Source organism: Bufo gargarizans, chromosome 3 (assembly GCF_014858855.1).
Source record: "Bufo gargarizans isolate SCDJY-AF-19 chromosome 3, ASM1485885v1, whole genome shotgun sequence".
Lineage (NCBI taxonomy): Eukaryota > Metazoa > Chordata > Amphibia > Anura > Bufonidae > Bufo > Bufo gargarizans.
This window is the reverse complement of record NC_058082.1, coordinates 267,211,559-267,229,967: the sequence shown is the minus strand read 5'-3', so window position 1 is coordinate 267,229,967 and position 18,409 is coordinate 267,211,559. Positions and strand designations below refer to the sequence as shown.

Here is an 18,409-nt window from a genome sequence, read left to right as displayed (position 1 = left end):
GCATACTCCGACTGCAAAAAAATTGAAAAAAATGAATGCCACATCCGTTTTTTCCGTATGACACCAGAGAGACGGATCCGGAATTTCAATGTATTTGTCATACGGATCAGGATCATGATCCATCTGACAAATGTCATCAGTTTGCATACATTTTGATGGGTCCGGCAGGCAGTTCTGGCGATGGAACTGCCTGCCGGAATCCTCTGCCGCAAGTGTGAAAGTACCCTTACACGGGGCAATTTGTTTGAGCAATGATCTGGAACGAACGTTTATTTAATCTGACGGTAATCACCCTGTGTAAAGGTGCTGCAAATCACCCGAAGAACAAGCAAAACACTCGTTCATCAGGTAAAGTTTATAGTTCATGCAGACACCTAAATCATCATTTACGGGCAGCAGATCGTGCTCTGTAAACATTAATCTGCTGCCCAGAAACAATAAATCTATATGAGGACGAGTAACTGCAGTAGCCATCACTCACCCCTCTACATTGGGCTGATTACTGCATGTAAATGCAGCTCTTTCCTCCACTGATGAGCAAGCAGTTATAGGAAAGGAAAGGTCCCTTCTCAACAATTGCCTACTTGGTCGTCACATGTAAAGTGTCCTTTAGTCTAGAATGGCTGAAGTCTTAGTTTTGTTTGGAAAGTGGAAGTAAAAGGCGCCGTGTTCCATAGGAGCTAGCCCCTCTCTAAGCAATGATGGGCACTGCACACAAGCACCTGAAAGTTTTGTTCACATTTTTTAATAACATGGCACAATTTACATAACACAAGTCTTCGCCGATGAGGAACATGCTGAAGATTGAGTCGCTTCATTTTTATGCTTGTTTTTTCCTTTTCAGTTGTCTTTTTTTCCTCTTTACATATGTACTAAAAAGGAATTTCTTACATACAAGATAAACAGCAAAAGGTTTGTATATAACAATCTCTTTACAATACTGAAAGCTACCACTACTGTTCCAGTGTACATATTCTTTTGGGAGAGTTTGCTCCTTAAAAAACACTGCACAACATCTGGAGTTCACAAAATCTGAAGCTCACAACTAAACCTTCAGTTGACTACTAAAATAGATCTCTGCTTATTAGAAACAACTGTTGGGAGTTTTGTTCATTGTTTTGCTTTTGTCAAAACAGGGTAACAACTTAAGATCACTTTAATACACTAGAAGACCAATGAACTATGTTTATTTCATACATATAATTTACAACCCAGTAAACCAAATGTCTATGGTATTTCTTCAGGTAAAGTCATATCCTCTCCAATCAAGGAAATGTAAACAATATCTACGCTGAATAAGTGACAATGGACTATGGATTATGTTACAAAATCTTGGTAAATGTTAATATTTCATAGATCAGCTTGGCCAATAACTGTCATTATACTTGGGTAGGCACAACAGGTGGACGCAAGTAGACAAGTCTACCAGTTGACAGTAACCACTGTAATCTATGCTATGACCTAGCATGTATTGATATTGTTTTCAATGTCAAATGTGTTAAATGAGCCTTATATTGATAGGAAGATTTATGTTAATCAAAGATATATAATTTCATAGATCAGCTTGGTCAATGACTGTCAATATACTTGGGTAAACACAACAGGTAGATACAATTTGACCAGTCTACCAGTTGACAGTAATCACTGCAATCTATGCCTTGATCTAGCTCTTACTGACATTGTTTTCAATGTGACATGTGTTGATAGGTAGATGTATCTTAATGTATAATTGTATTCATTGATACAGTGATGGTACAGGAGAACCAAAATAATAAAATAAGGGATGAGTGAAAAAAAAAATTGAATATGTCAAAACAAAAGCTTCTTAGGGACAATATGACTTTAGTTGTGTAAGTGTGGCAAATGTTCCATTTGTGTTACAGTGGCTTTATAGTAAAAGCCTCCACAATAATTGCATAGTTGAAGGGGTTTAGTTGTCTCTAATAATATACACTGCACAGTATGAACAGACTGTGTTTTAAATAGTAACATTGTAAACTGCACAGTTTAAGAAGTATTATTGTATTATGTTATGTCTATTTACATTTGTACACAGTAAAGCTTTCATCCTATCCTTTTGCATATATGAACCAATACCCAATGAAACAAATTGTTTTTACATTAATATTTACATGTTCTTTCAATATCCTCAGTCTGATACAGTCCATATGAATGTAATGAATTATTTCCTTCAGTTCCAACCAAATGCTTTACATTAGTAAAATAAACCAGTTAAAGAGAAACATTTGAATTGGCCAAAAGATCTGGAAATTTGCAATATATCATATACAAAAAGTGAAAATCATTGCTCTTAGAGATTTTACATTTGTACAAATATTGTATCTCAAGTCTTGCACTGATTGAACTCTAATCAGGCTATTTGTCCATAATCATATTTTGTTTATCGTGCTTCAATATCCTTCAGTGTGTGAGAAGGAGGTCTATCCCTTATCTCTGAGGTCAATGGAGTAGTCCTCCTGGGAGAACCTGGTCGCCCTCCCAGTGTAGAAATAAGTGGAGGTGGGGCACTTAGTGCTGCTGTTGGAGGAGTCTTATTTAGAAGTCCATTTTGATGTCCTGCTGTAGGACTGACCCTGGGAAAATGCATGTTAGGAAGTCCTGGTGTGATTAAACTTGGATGGGGCAGGTGACCATCTAGTGCAGCTGGATGAACTGCATGTAGGCGAGCATGTTCATAGTCCTCTCGAAGCATATGTAACCTCTCCCTCTCTTCCAACTGGCTTACTCTTTCATGCTCCCTTCGAGGGTCAACAGAAAGATGATGATGGTGGTGATGGTTATAGTCATGGGGTTCTCTGTCCCTGAAAGACCTGTCTGATTCATATAGTCTTGGTGTGGTAAAACGGTGAAGTGGATCATTTCGCAACAAAAAATCTCGCCCAAGGGGATCCCGCCTATGAATATCTAGTCCTCTGTATGGGTCTCTTAATGGATCTCGCATAGGATCCCAGTGAAATGATGGGTAAGGAAAACGTTCACCTCCTGGAATGGGGCTTATGCCCATAAAAGGATTCATCATGCGAGTCCTATCTAGACCACCAATACTGTTCATTGGGTGCATTCCTGTGACACCCACAGCCATTGGCATGGAAGCTAAATGACTTGGATGAACATTTGAAGTAGATATTGGAGGAGCTTGTTCAGAGGATCTATGTACAGTAGGTACTTCGGAGACCAAAACATCATGATCTTCCTTCCTTTCTTCTTTTACTTTCACATCATTATTTTTCTTTTGAGTATCATAAGTCTCACTTTTTCTTTCATTTTCTCGATTAGAAGTGCTATTGGGTCTCGTGCTCTCCACCACTGGTGCTCTGACATAAGGTGAAGGCACCCTTGATAACTGTTTAGGGTCCTCCACAGCTCTTTCATGTACAATATTTTCTTTCTCTGAAATGTGGTTATCCTTTGCTTTGTGCTCTTCCATATTATTTTCTTTCCATGAGTCAGAGTGTTCCCTTTCTCGTTCTTTAGGCTTTTCCTTATCACGTAACTCATTATTTATGTGGCTTCTACCTTGTTCAGATAAACTGCGGTTATGTCCTAATGAATTTACTTGGCTAGCAGGTGCTGGGGAAGGATGACTAGAGTGCCTTTTGTCCAGACTTTCCCTAAAAAAAAAAAAAAAGTTTATTGCAATTGCAAAAAGAAAAATATTTTTAAAATGTAAACACCCTCATTGTGTATTCTGTTACAGCCAAAACTAAAGTGATGTTGAGATATTGCATCAAGACTCAATTATCATTATTTAGAATATTACAGGCCTTGTCCCATCTGGTCTTCTGCTGTTGATAACAGCTAATAATTGGAATTACAGATACCAGTAACAAACTGATCACCTGGTCTAATTCTGATAAGTGTCTGTCAGAACACCATCTTTAACTATCATATTAACTAAAAATGGTTCTTTGATCAATATATATATATATATATATATATATATATATATATATAACAGAAAAAGGGATTTGGCGGCACCAGTCTGTTGGCTCAGGTGCTGTATCCAAAGGAATGAGCTTTCACCTTCTTATATATGTAGAGAATCGGACAGCACTCCAAGACTTGAAAAAAGTAGAAATCTTTATTCACCCATGTGAAAAATAATTGCAACGTTTCAGCTCACAAATAAAATATATATATATATATATATATATATATATATCTTGCCCAAAAAAAAAAAAAATATATATATATATATATATATATACAGTGGATATAAAAAATCCTATATACACCCCTGTTAAAATGTCAGGTTTCTGTGATGTAAAAAAATGAGACAAAGACAAATCCTTTCAGAACTTTTTCCACCTTTAATGTGACCTATAAACTGTACCACTCAATTGAAAAACAAACTGAAATCTTTTAGGTGCAGGGAAGAAAACTAAAAAAAACTAAAATAATGTGGTTATAACTGGGGATGTAGCTGTGTTCACAATTAAGCAATCACATTCAAAATCATGTTAAATAGGAGTCAGCATACACCTGCCATCATTTAAAGTGCCGCTGATTAACACCACATGAAGTTCAGCTGCTCTAGTTGGTCTTTCCTGAAAATTTTCTTAGTCACATCCCACAGCAAAAGCCATGGTCCACAGAGAGCTTCCAAAGCATCAGAGGAATCTCACTGTTAAAATGTATCAGTCAGGAGAAGGGTATAAAAGAATTTCCAAGGCATTAGATATACCATGGAACACAGTGAAGACAGTCATCATCAAGTGGAGAAAATATGGCACAACAGTGACATTACCAAGAACTGGACGTCCCTCCAAAATTGATGAAAGAAGAGAAGAAAACTGGTCTGGGAGGCTACCAAGAGGTCTACAGCAACATTAAAGGAATATTTGGCAAGTACTGGCTGTGTGGTACATGTAACAACAATCTCCCATATTCTTCATATGTCTGGGCTATGGGGTAGAGTGGCAAGACAAAAGCCTTTTCTTACGAAGAAAAATATCTAAGCCAGGCTACATTTTGCAAAAACACATCTGGAGTCTCCCAAAAGCATGTGGGAAAAGGTGTTATGGTCTGATGAAACCAAGGTTGAACTTTTTGTCCATAATTCCAAAAGATATGTTTGGCACAAAAACAACACTGCACATCACCAAAAGGACACCATACCCACAGTGAAGCATGGTGGTGGCAGCATCATGCTTTGGGGCTGTTTTTTTTTTCAGCTAGAACTTGGGCCTTAGTTAAGCTAGAGGGAATTATGAACAGTTCCAAATACCAGTCAATATTGGCACAAAACCTTCAGGCATCTGCTAGAAAGCTGAACATGAAGAGGAATTTCACCTTTCAGCATGACAGCGACCCAAAGCATACATCCAAATCAACAAAGGAATGGCTTTACCAGAAGAAGAGTAAAGTTTTGGAATGGCCCATCCAGAGCACAGACCTAAATCCAATTGAAAATCTGTGGGGTGATATGAAGAGGGCTGTGCACAGGAGATGTCCTCGCAATCTGACAGATATTTTGTGTTTTTGCAAAGAAGAGTGGGCAAATCTTGCCAAGTCAAAATGTGCCATGCTGATAGACTCATACCCAAAAAGACTGAGTGCTGTAATAAAATCAAAAGGTGCTTCAACAAAGTATTAGTTTAAGGGTGTGCACACTTATGCAACCATATTATTTTTTCAATTAAGTTGTACAGTTTATAGGTCACATTAAAGGTGGAAAAAGTTCTGAAATTATTTATCTTTGTCTCATTTTTTTACATCACAGAAACCTGACATTTTAACAGGGGTATGTAGACTTTTTATATCCATTGTATATATATATATATACAATGGAGACAATGGAGATATATATATAATAAAGAAAAATGGACAGCACTCCAAAGACTATAAAAATATGAAAAATGTATTTACCCATGTGGAACAATTCAGTAGCAACGTTTCGGCTAATCCATAGAGCCTTTCTCAAGCAAAAAACACATGTGACTTGTGGCAAATATATAATCCAACCAATCTAGATGGTGATTGTGATAAATATTACATAAAAACATAATTTTTTTTTTTATTAGATGACATAAAAGCAAGTGATATTCACATACTTTCATCATATTAGAGACATAACATGGGTGAAAATATAACTGTGTTTTAAGTACACTATATCCATGATACATAATTAATGTGAAACCTTGAGCAGGTCTTTGTGACCATTTCCTGTTTGAAGGTTTGACGGCACTTGGCGCAGGCGCAGTAGAATTCACAGAACGCCTAGATTTCGGCTCTTGAATACATGAGGTCGTTGTTGCACCTGTCGGTATGTACACATGTTAGTCCTCTCTTATATCCCGGCTCTTCACGTCGTTGCTTTAATTCACATCACCTGGTAACAATTATGCATATGCAAGGTTGCACATTAATTATGTATCATGGAAATAGTGTACTTGAAACCCAGTTATATTTTCACCGATGTTATGTCTCTAATATGATGAAAGTATGTGAATATCACTTGTTATTATGTCATCTAATCAATTTTTTTTATATGTTTTTATCTAATATTTATCACAATCACCATTTATGTATTTATGAGATTGATTGATTGGATTGTTGTATTATATATTTGCCACATGTCACATGTGTTTTTTGCTTGAAAAAGGCTCTATGGATGAGCCGAAACGTTGCTACTGAACTGTTCCACATAGGTAAATCAATTTTTCATATTTTTATAGCCTTTGGAGTGCTGTCCATTTTTCTTTATTATTTTCTTGGGTTATTCGCCTATACCCTGGGACATAGCACCCATCCTTTTTACTGTCAATTTCTCTCTCTCTCTCTATCTCTTTATATATATATATATATATATATATATATATATATATATATAGATTTATATTCTTCTAATTGGTTATAATACCAATGTCAACCTAAAGTAATCAGTGTCTTGAAGGGAATCTATCATAATATATGACCCCATAAAGGCACTAACAATGTTAAATGGCACCAGTGGAGGGTAGTTCAAACATCCAAATGTTTGCTATGGTAATGCAAGTGTAGCCTTAAGTGTACTCTGAATGTTCATACTTCATTGAGATGCCCTGGTTTATTGAGGTGCCCTGGATTATTGGCAGCTACCACTCCCAAACCAACTATACTCTGGATTTACATTTTTGCATCACCTGAAGAGGCATAAAATAGTGCATTGGCACATCAATGAAGACTGAACACCTAGCCAGAACTTTAGGCTTTATTAGCACATGGTACCTGCATCAGTTTTTCAGGCATGCTTACTTTTTAACAGCAAACATGGAACTATTTTTCCAAAGACCTATGTTGTTAATGCCTTGTGGGGTTCAAATCTGCTGATGAACTCCCTTTAACAAAATAAGTTGTACTCTATTACATGGAATTAGATAACTCTAGGGCATGATGTTTGAATGTCATGTCTGTATGTGAATGTCTAAATGTACTAACATACAAACCTTTCTTTATCATCCTTAGATGAGGATTCTCTTTTCTCAGAATCTCTGTCATGAGCTGTAGCAGAAGAACTGCGTTCCGGTTCACCTGGTTTTAGCCAAGGTGGAGGTGTAGGGAAAGATGGTGGTGTCCGGTGAAGTCGATTCCATGGTTCATGAGGATTGTTGAAGCTCTGCATATTTGGCCCTTCCTTATGGCTGAACATTGAGTTGGAGGCTATGAAAAGACACAGTTAAAGTGTTAATGTGTTTGCATGGACACTAAAATTTGCAAAACCCCAACCACATATTTAAAAGGCAGCAGAAAGTGTAAATGTTAATGGTACTAACCCATAATGAGGGGGTGGTTGAAGGGTCTGGTTGTTTCTTAGGAGAAAAGACAAAGAAAAATGACAGCTTTCCTATATTTTGTCCCCATTCACATATGCACTTAGACAACTATAAGGAATATTCTATAAAGTTTGGGAAAATATTTAAAGGTTTTTTTCAGGTTCAGCATATTAATAGACTATCCATATAAGATAGGTGAAGGTCTGACTTTTGTCTCCCCTGCCAATTACTTGTTTGAAGGTATTGTGGTGCTCATGCCAGAGTTGCAGCCTCTTCAGTCTTTACCTTGGCCCATCTACTTGTACACCATCTTCTTAGTAGCAGCAGTGCAGGATATTTTACCTTCATCCCATTCACTTGAATGGGATGAAACTGGAATATGTTGCAGCGTGAAGGTAGATGAACCAAGATAAATAATGAAGAGGTGCTTGCACAATCACTTTAGTCCCTTCAAACTGTTATTTGGAGGGGGTGGAAAGAGTCAAACCCCCACTGATCTGATATACTGTTCCAGTAAAACCCCTTTAAATGAAAAATTAAGGGAACACAATTTAATACATTCAGAAGATTATGTGGGGAGAACAAACAATAGTGGTGACCTCCAATTTTCTATTACTCTGACCGTTTAGTGATTTTTTAAAATGTTATTTTTCCTTTTACATGAATGTCAATATTTTTCTAAAATCTATTATTTACTGTCTTTAAATTGAGGTTGTAGTTTTCAAGATGTTTGGCCTCAATATCATCTAAAAAGTAGATTATATTTTTGTTGGAAAACTTTTTACTTTATAGTAGTGTTTGCTTAGGTAGTAAGTGTATATGTGACTTTCTCCAACTTTTTTTATATTTTCCTAGCAATAAATGGTTTTTGCACAGATTTCTTGTGATAGTCAAAAACACCTCTATATACACATGAAAAATGTGACAGCATGCAAAATGTCACAGATAGTGCAATACATTTGAAGGTAATGTACTCCACGAGATTATGATCTTTCAATAACATTTTTTTTCCTTATACATTGAGTCACAGCCAACAAAATGCACTTCTCAATATGATGAGCTAATCAGGAGTTCTCTGAAAAGGGAGAAACACTACTTTATTCAGAAACACCACTTATCAAAGGTCTGTTACACAGATCTTTTGTTGGAAAAAGAAAACTACTGTTTTATGGCAGTTTTGGGGCCAAAAGTAAAAGGGAATATAAAGGATAGACATATACTTCTCCCTCCTGCCAGAATTACTTCTAGCTTTGGCTCACAAAACTGAATGAAATTTGGGAAAACTTAGAAAAAAAGCAAAAAAATGTGTTTATAATTCAGTTTAGCTTAAATGTGAATGAGTTTAACATTTTTATTTTTTTATTTTTTACTAATCCTAGGCGTGGTAACCATACATGATAATGGTGAGCTTGCACATTACATTACACAAGTATATTTTATCGCATATCGAAAATTCCCCTGGTGATTATCCAAACTACACAAAACAGAAAGGGAAGACCCCATGGTGCCATCACAACTTCATATACATGGTTATTTATTCTCAACTACAAATGGAATTATAACATGCTATACTTACTAACTGAAGGATTACCAAGGCCCCCAAAGGCATTTCCACCCACAGAGCCAAGACCACTGAATGTTGAAGGACGATTAAAGGGTTCTATAACAACAAATGTTTGATTTAGTTTCAGCATACGGAAATAGTAATCATATCTACCTTATATATAACATAAGGTAATATAATAAAATATAGCATGATAAAATCAATATACACTTTTCAACATTGAAACTGCAACATCAAGAAGGACAAACCTTCTGGTTAGTCAAATCGAGAAAGTAGCAGGTGTTTCTAAGATTTGCAAATGATCCAATTTTCAAGCACCTAACTCCAATCTGTAGCATGTCAGAGGGGCATAAAAGCAAGATTGAAAGAAATTTTTTAGGCCACATGAAACCTCAAAAATCATATCATATGATTGTGTGATGCCTCCTTTTTATTGATGTGCCAGTCATTAACACGTCTCATGAACTGAGAGGGACAGAACCCTTGAACTTAGAGACCTTGGTTTATCACTTCAGCAAATCACTACACTCCTAGGCTGAGATGTCAGAGATGTTAAACGTTATGTTTCCAGGTGAACCTCTTAAAGACAAATCATCTGATTATAAGAGTGGTGCATAGTGATCCATTCTGTACTGCAAATGAAATTGGACATTACATCTCAAGCTTAGGGTGGTAAACAATATCTACACAAACCATCATAAGTCATTTGGATAGCATTAGTCTATGAGCCAGACATCCAGCTACAGTTCCATTGACCTCCCGCCACTGCTGTCAAAGGCTATCAAGGTGCACAGCAAGATGGTAATAGAGGCTGGAATTTAAGTTTAATTTCTTAAGCAATGAGTCTTGCTTTTGTCTTGGACACAATCATAGCCAGAGATTGGTCTGAAGACCACGTGGGCAATGGCATGAAGGGGCCTTCATAAGGGAACGTCCTACTACCAGGATTATGGTGTGGGGTGGCATAATGTACGGTAGCCAGACCCCTCTTGTCTTCCGTTCAGGTACACTAACAACCTGGAATTACATTGAATGGTCATGGAACCAGTGATACAGCCATTTCTCCAAAGTGTCCCAGGAACCATTTTTCAACAAGACAATGCCAAGCAACATGTTGCGTTTACTACTGTGAGCAATCTGTATGGCCTAAATGTGCTACCATGGCCTGCATCTAAATGTGCTACCATAGCCTACAGTGTCTCTGGACTCTGCACTCCTATTGAGCACTTTAGTGGCCAGCAATTGCAAAAGGAGGTGCCAGCAGTGCAACCTGACGATTTGCGAGCCCAAATGAATTCACTGTGGCATAACATTCCTTAGACAACCTTTATAACCTCATTGATAGCATGCCAAGGCATGTAAGTGCATGTATTTTAGCATTTGGAACTCATACTAGACACTGACTATATAGAGATGCTTTGAATATTTTCTTTCCATTTTTTACCATTTGCATATTATTAACATGTCTATTGATCGTGTGGTTTCCAAAATTCCATTACTTTTCCTTCCTGATGTTGCAATTTCTATGTTAAAGACATTACACATAAGTTGATAAAATAATATCAAATGCACATTTTTTATTGAGTAAATGAGCACTTACCAAGATGAGCAGATGGATTGAGAAAATTGCTGTGATGATGTGGAGGACCAAAAGGTGCTCCTGCAGGATGTGCACCACCTACAAGTTAACAAAAAAAAAAATTGTGGGTGAAGACATCTTTGCCACTTTGGATATCGAAAGCAAATCATACCCATACAATGTTTTTCCAAATCCCTTACATTCTATTTTCGTAAATTTTGAAAAACTTTTTAAAAAGTTTCCCCATTGTTTTTGTAAGACACTCTCCTGTTTTGTGGACCACTGGAGCACCCAGGAATTATTGTGGGGCTCTGCCTTCAGGGAACCCCATTGGAGTGCGCAGGGCAGGTCACGCATGTGCCTGTGGAATCTTCGGTTCTGACTCCTTTGCGGTCGGACGCGGTTACCATGCTGGTCCGCTTGAGTGTCGCACTCATGCACGTTTGAGAAGAGGTTCAGAAAGGGTTACGCGGCCGAATGTACGCACATGTTATTCGCTACGCTGGCCGCTAACGGGGAATATACTTGTACATAAACTCTAGTAGATTAGAGGGCAGGCATGGGTTAAGTGATCAATGACAAGCCAAGGCTGCACAAGTGTCAGGGATTAGGATAATCATATGGCCTATGAGGAATTGACATATGGCACTCTGTGATTGGCTAGCAGGTGTTTAAGAGGTGATCTCCCTGGCTGGTCAGTGCCCACTGTTGTTTGACACCAGGTGTATGTTGCTGTTCACATTCTTCCAGACTACCTGTGCATGACCTCTGACTTCCTCAATCCATCTATAGAGACTGCCTGTGGGAAACTTCTATGGGTAACAAAATCGTAAATCGAATACAGCGGCTAGTCCTACACCAAGAATATTTTTACATTTTTATATAAAAATCTTCTATATATATATGTCTACAAATATATTCTTATATTTTTTTATATATATGTCTATAAATATGTTTTACAATGAATTAATGAATGGGGAGTAAATATTCACTTTGTATTTATTAAGTATCTTTTTAACCATGTTTTAAACTTGAATTCAATATTGAAAAGCAGCAGTAATTAAATCCATCCCACATATTGAAACAAGCAGAAGAAAGTGCTATTGTGGGAGGGTACACACCATATATAAGGAGTGAGAATCCACTCACTCGGTGGCCACTGAGGAAGGGGCGTAAGACCCCGAAACGCGTCTGGCATTGTGGAGTGAGCGTGGATTCAAGGAAAGCAAAAGAATAAAGAATAAAGAAACTGAATATCAAGTCGCCAGCACAAGAGATCCGCTATCAGATTTGAAATTACCGCCGCATAGCAGTGACGTCATCTAAGCGTCCGCCCGGAACCCCAGAGCATCAGGTCACGTGGGACGCCACAGACGGCCGTGTTCGGCTACCTGGAAAATCAGCGCTACAGCCGTGCAACAAGGAGGGGTGAGACCGGGTGAGACCGGGAGACTGCAAGCGGCTGGACACTGTGAGTAATCTGAGGATCTGTGCAAATATTCACATATGCAATTCTTAATACTGGACATTGCTATATAGTCAGCAGTATTGTTCCATCGCATTTGAATTGAATACACCCGTTGGTGCCATCTTCTGGATACTCCGTACTATTTTGTGCTATCATACATCTACATAGCACCGTACGAATTGGGACATTATTTGGATGAACTTTATTTTATTGTACCCACAGCAGTATCCAGAGCACTGCAGCTGAACAGTGGACATTATTATCCATACCAGTGGATTTATATGCACATGAATTATAGGTTGCTATCAATACATTTTATGTATGTTTTATATATATCTTTTTAGGGGAGTGTTTTTAGAGTAATAAATATTAATTATTCATCCATCAATTGTTTCCCTGGTGTGTGTGCCCCCTCATCTCACCTATTACCTTTTGAATTCTATGGGTAACAGTTTGTCTCGTGTTGGACCCCGGATCGGACCCTGGAAATGTCTCGTCCCTAGATACTACGTTACACGGACTATTTCTGTGCATATGAACTTTGGCATGGTCTGGCTGTCCCTTGTGAGTTTTCCTGCACCAGTTATTATTTGGATTGATTACCTGCATATGATTTCTGGTCTGGACTGTACTGCCATCATTTAATAAATCCACCATTGTTTAAACTCTGTCTGGTTGTTTGGCGTTCTGCACCATTACAGTATTATTCATTATTCTCTATAATATTGTATATAATGGACCGATTAGTTTATTTGTTTAGTAAGCAAATGAACTCTTTACTTCATTTCATTACATAATGATCACATAATGGCAATTATATTAAGCTATTATCTACAGATAACATAAAAGTTATTATAAATTAGTATTTTCAATCTACCTAATCACACATTGGTATTATAGTAAAACTAATGGGTAACCAAATCCTAGCCTGGATATAAGTGACAAGAGGTTAAATCAAGAGTCAAGCAATCCTTATTCAAGGATTTGCCTTCATATATAAATGGACTAACTGGGCACAAAGCTCCAAGAACTTTATACTTAGCGATCCAATTTCAGATAAAAGATGACCACACAGTGCCATACGTTATGATCAGTTGTCATTTCAGTAAGGGTGTTCAACCCAGTGTGATAATTGTTTCTCCAAATAAAAAAAATATAGTATACATTGTGCATATTCTTAGTGATGACACTCTAGAACAGGGTTTCTCTAACTGTTTTTTACTTCCTAAATCATGGTGGTTCCTGTGCCTTGATCAAAACTTAAAGGGGTTTTCTGAGAATACTGTGGCTTTAAAGAGATCTGATCATGTAGTTGTCTACCTCATTTACATCTTCCCCATGCTTTTTTTCTAAATTGTAATTCTCCTAACTAGTTTCTACGATGTACACAAATCACTCTGGTTTGTTTCCATCCTGTATATAGCACTTCCTGTTGCTGTATCCAACGAAATTAATGGTGTACTTCTCCTTTCTCCAACACCCCTATTAACAATGTCCAGCTAGTTTATAGGTCCTCCAAGCTAATTACAGAGAGACTCATGTTACTGCTCTTGTTGAGGCTTTGACACATCCATGGACATAACAGTACAGAAAAAAGGAAAGAGCTACATGGTAAGGTGACCACAGCCCAGAATGGGAGATATTAGCAAAAAAAGTTAAAGAAATACATTACAAAATTACAGCTACCTTCATAAATGATTATTTTAAAGGATGTTGATGCAAACCAGAAAACCCCTTTAAGCTAAAATAAAAAAAAAAACACTTTTGAACACACTATATAATATTATAATAAGCAGAAAAGGAATCAGTTCTTATTTTAAACCAAAGAGTAGCTTGGATAACATCTAATTACTTCAAATCTGCCTCCCTTGCTGTGTCTCACCAATACCTGAGGAAATAAAGGTACAGTCCATGCAACTGTAACATCACTTATTGAAAAGTAAATGTTTGTATCACTGCTATACATAACAGAACATTGTTTTCCTTCTAGTAAGTAACTAAAAATATATGATAAATACCCACCAGCAGCAGAGAACAGAGTTGAAGGGCGTGCCAAATCATGAGGGTGCGGATGGTGATGGATTGCTCCAAAGAGGCTCGGACCTGGTGGCCTGCTCAAAAACTCAGGCTTTAGGCCAAAATCAAGCTTGTGTGGATCTGTCTGCATCTGTTTCTGAAATATAAAGCATTACTGGAATTGAGATTTCCCCCGTGGGTAGATAAGAAAAGAGGCTTCAAAGACCGTACAAAATGCCACATTCACACCTTGAAATTGCAAAACTGATCTTTGTATGTGCTGTAATTGAAATTACACTTTTTTTAAATCTGATGTTATCAGAAGTGACAGACAGAGCTTAGTCTGGATAAATGGGAAAGACATGACTTGTAGGCAAAATTACAAAATACATCTTACAAAAACTGATCCTCTGCACCAAAACTGGAATACAAGGAAGTCCTAACACTAGACAATGCTATTAGGTAATTATAACATTAGCTGTTAATGCCTGCAAAATGGCTCAAATAATTAAAGAAACCATTATCCATTTCCAAAGTACAACCTTCATCCAGAGGCCATTGTAATTAAATGTGTAATTACTGAAAATAATTGCATATTTATCCTTCTAAAGTCAATGGCCTGTAATTCAGTAATGTCTTAAAAACACACCAGTGACTCCTTAGTGGCAGATTTTATCTATCTATCTATCTATCTATCTATCTATCTATCTATCTATCATCTAATCTATCTATGTTCATAGTTTTTCTTTAGTTTTTTTATGCTTATTGTGTGCCTGGTAAATATAGCGTGAATAAACTTTGAAGAGGAATACAAACTGAAAAGAATGATGTGGTATTAAACAAGCAGGAAGTGCTCAAACCCACATGCAGTTGTGCATATATATAGGGGAGCAAAAATGCATACAGTGGAGGATGCTCGCAGCGAACCACAAGTATCACAATAGGCATCCTACACAAGATAGCAATTGTGTGGATGTGATAATCAATATAGCAATATAACAAAATAATAGCAAAGACAGGTGCACTCTGCGGTCTTACTAAACCCTCAAACTGATTTTAAAATTGAGAGATTAGCCAACATGTCCTACGGTGTAGGACATGTCTGAGCCCGAGCACCGCGCCAAGGTTTCTCAATTAGCTCGGGGACCTAACACTCACCTACCTGTGCCGTATAGGCATTACCAGGAGCCAGTGGGCAAATTACAGGAGCATGAGGCCGACTCACAAACAACTCACTAGTTACCTCCAGCGTGTAACCATGCTAGCAGACTCCTCCCTCCTCCCATTGCAAGCATGGTTACATGCTGGAGGTAACTGGTGAGTTGTTTGTGAGTCGGCTTCATGCTCCTGTAATTTGCCCACTGGCTCCTGGTAATGCCCATATGGCACAGGTAGGTGAGTGTTAGGTCCCCGAGCTACTTGAGAAACCTTGGCGCGGTGCTCGGGCTCAGACATGTCCTACACCGTAGGACATGTTGGCTAATCTCTCAATTTAAAAATCAGTTTGAGGGTTTAGTAAGACCGCAGAGCGCACCTGTCTTTGAAGAGGCTCCAAAGATCGTACAGCATGCCATAGTCACACATTGAAATTGCAAAACATATTTTTCTCTGTGCTATAATTGAAATTACACTTTTTTTAAAAAAAATCTGATATTTTTATAAGGGATCTTTTTATTGAGTGATGACTGTATCTTTTTGAGTTATGTTCCTGGACTTAGTGGTGTGGTATTCAGGGGCACTACTATGTCCTGTCACAATGGCTAATAGCAAAAATGATTAATCTCTCAGCTGTGAACTAAAAATACAGGACACCGGCATCAGTGCATGACCAGGAAGAGCCTGACACTGACAGGGGCATAAAGTAGCTAGACAGGTTGGACTGACATGGGCATGAGTTGTGATGCTGGAGTGCTATGCCTCAAAACTGATTAGTGGTGCACAAAGAAACCAAGGGGCAAAGTCAGTGGATTGTCTGCATGTGGAATCAATTTGACCTATTGTTAGCCTGCAAGATTAATTAGGCTTGTCTTTTGAGTTTTAGTGAACTGGAGGCAGGTGTAGGCTTATATGCTAAATAGAGTGTGGTTGGACTGAGAGTTTGTTGTGGTATTTCCATTACATAAAATGTAATGAACTACATTGTGGTATTCATTATCCCATTTTATCTGTAATAGGCAGTGGGTTTGGACCCACTGTACTAGCTAACTTTATTTTTTGTGAAACTAGTCCGAGATCAGGGCAGTCAGAAATTATTCAAAATGGTAGTCAGGCTATAGTCAGGATAGGCAGCAGATAAGCAGTCAAAGAACAGGCAGAGAAGCCATACAAAGGGCAGACAAACAAATAAGCACACCTTCACTGGAACACCAGGATGCTAGGCACCTAAGCTCAGAAACCCTCCCACTAGGGAAGGTACATTATATATATATATATCCAGGGACAGCCAGCCATAGGCTGGGAAAGAATTTGAACAAGTGCATGCTGGCCCTTTAAGAGGCCAGTAGGAAGCATGCATGTGCCCTAAGAGAAAGGCCAGGAAGAAGAGGCAGGCCCTTCGACAATGGCGTGGGGCAGCAAAGGGCACCTGGAACATTGGCAGCTGGACCTGTTACAGGTGGCAAATGAGAACACATGGGTCTGGGGCACCAGCCAGGCAAGATTCAGGACAGGGTAAGAGATGTTGCACCCATTCCCCCTCAGGGGTGCAGGACAGCGTCAGGCATAGGCCACGATCATAACATTGTCAGACAAAATAGCCGAGCATGCTGCATTATTTTAGTTGGCATTGTTGATAGTTTCTGTGGAGACACATAATGTAGCCTTCCATAGCAGTCGGCCAAATGAGCTGACAACTATTCTTTCCAACCTCCCAAACGCATGCATCTTTTTAATTGAGATTAGGGAATCTTCTGTTGTCATATTCCTCTGGCAGTGACCAGCAGTTTCCTGCTTTTCCTGCTGGTACAAGGGATCTAGTAAGTAGAAATACAGCCATCTGAGGAGAGCCAGGACACCCCTGCATACATTAGATAATAGCCACGTCTAGATAGTCACCAACACATTTGTCTTACAGTATACGTCATAAGATTTTGGGAGTGTGTTTGCCAAGGAGGAAGTAATACCTATTGAGCCCTACTGAGAAACATGTCTTATCAATGGTATGTTCTGTGCTTTAAGGTGCAAATTCTCATTATGCTGCAGCTTAATAGTTTCATTGGACAGATAAATGAATGGAAACATTCAGATCTGGTAACAAGTGATAAATCATTACAATCTAAACATCACATGGTTCTTAGAAAACACATGTCAAATGTAAAAATAAGCAATAAATACAAACTGAACCTTGAATTTGTCCACTCCTGACATGCCTATTTCAATTGTTCCATGCATTCTGCACATACTAACAATTTTGGAGCGTCTAATCGTATGTCTCTATGTTGTGCCATTCCTTTATTATTTGCACTAGAAGTTATGAATGAATTGATATTAGCCTTCAGCAAGGGTACAGAGGGGAGGTAACCAGTTGGGGGTGTGTACCCTGCACAGTCTGAAAATGGCAGCACTGATTGGATAGAGTCAGTCTGTGAAGGTACACCCCCCCCCCCAACTGGTTACCTCCCCTCTGTACTCTTACTGAAATAGTAGAAATAAGAAAGAAAACAGCACATCATAGAGCCATAAGAATTGATGCTCCAGAATTGTTAGTACGTGGGGAATGCATGAAGCTAATAAAACAGGAATGTCAGGAGTGGTGAAAGGTCCCCTTTAAGCACCGAGAGGCATTTGCTCAGGTATGTGATACCATTTATGAAACAATGTTTATTTTATTAAAAGCAGGTAGCTGGCTTAATTTCTTGCTTCAGGGAAAACATCATAGTGATCATTGGAGTCTATTTACAATGCCTCATGTGGATTAGCAGTTATTCTAATAGTTTTTCTCATTTGGTTACTATAGTCTCTAAGGTAAAATTCTCCTCACTTAAAATAACAACTTGCATTGCGGTGTT

The 18,409-nt window shown here is 38.2% G+C and overlaps 1 protein-coding gene across 2 annotated transcripts in view; it reads right to left on the bottom strand.

The window, feature by feature from the left end:
- Nucleotides 1-569: 569 nt before the first annotated feature.
- AUTS2 (activator of transcription and developmental regulator AUTS2) overlaps nucleotides 570-18,409 on the bottom strand; it is a 100,918-nt gene continuing 83,078 nt past the window's right edge. For both annotated transcript variants that reach the window (XM_044286790.1, XM_044286789.1), the window contains 6 exons: nucleotides 14,409-14,559; nucleotides 10,940-11,017; nucleotides 9,352-9,435; nucleotides 7,776-7,811; nucleotides 7,449-7,662; nucleotides 570-3,632 (listed from right to left, as the gene is read on the bottom strand). In XM_044286790.1, coding sequence (XP_044142725.1) covers nucleotides 2,402-3,632; nucleotides 7,449-7,662; nucleotides 7,776-7,811; nucleotides 9,352-9,435; nucleotides 10,940-11,017; nucleotides 14,409-14,559 — 1,794 coding nt within the window. In that variant the 3' untranslated portion in view covers nucleotides 570-2,401. The remainder of the gene's footprint in view (nucleotides 3,633-7,448; nucleotides 7,663-7,775; nucleotides 7,812-9,351; nucleotides 9,436-10,939; nucleotides 11,018-14,408; nucleotides 14,560-18,409) is intronic.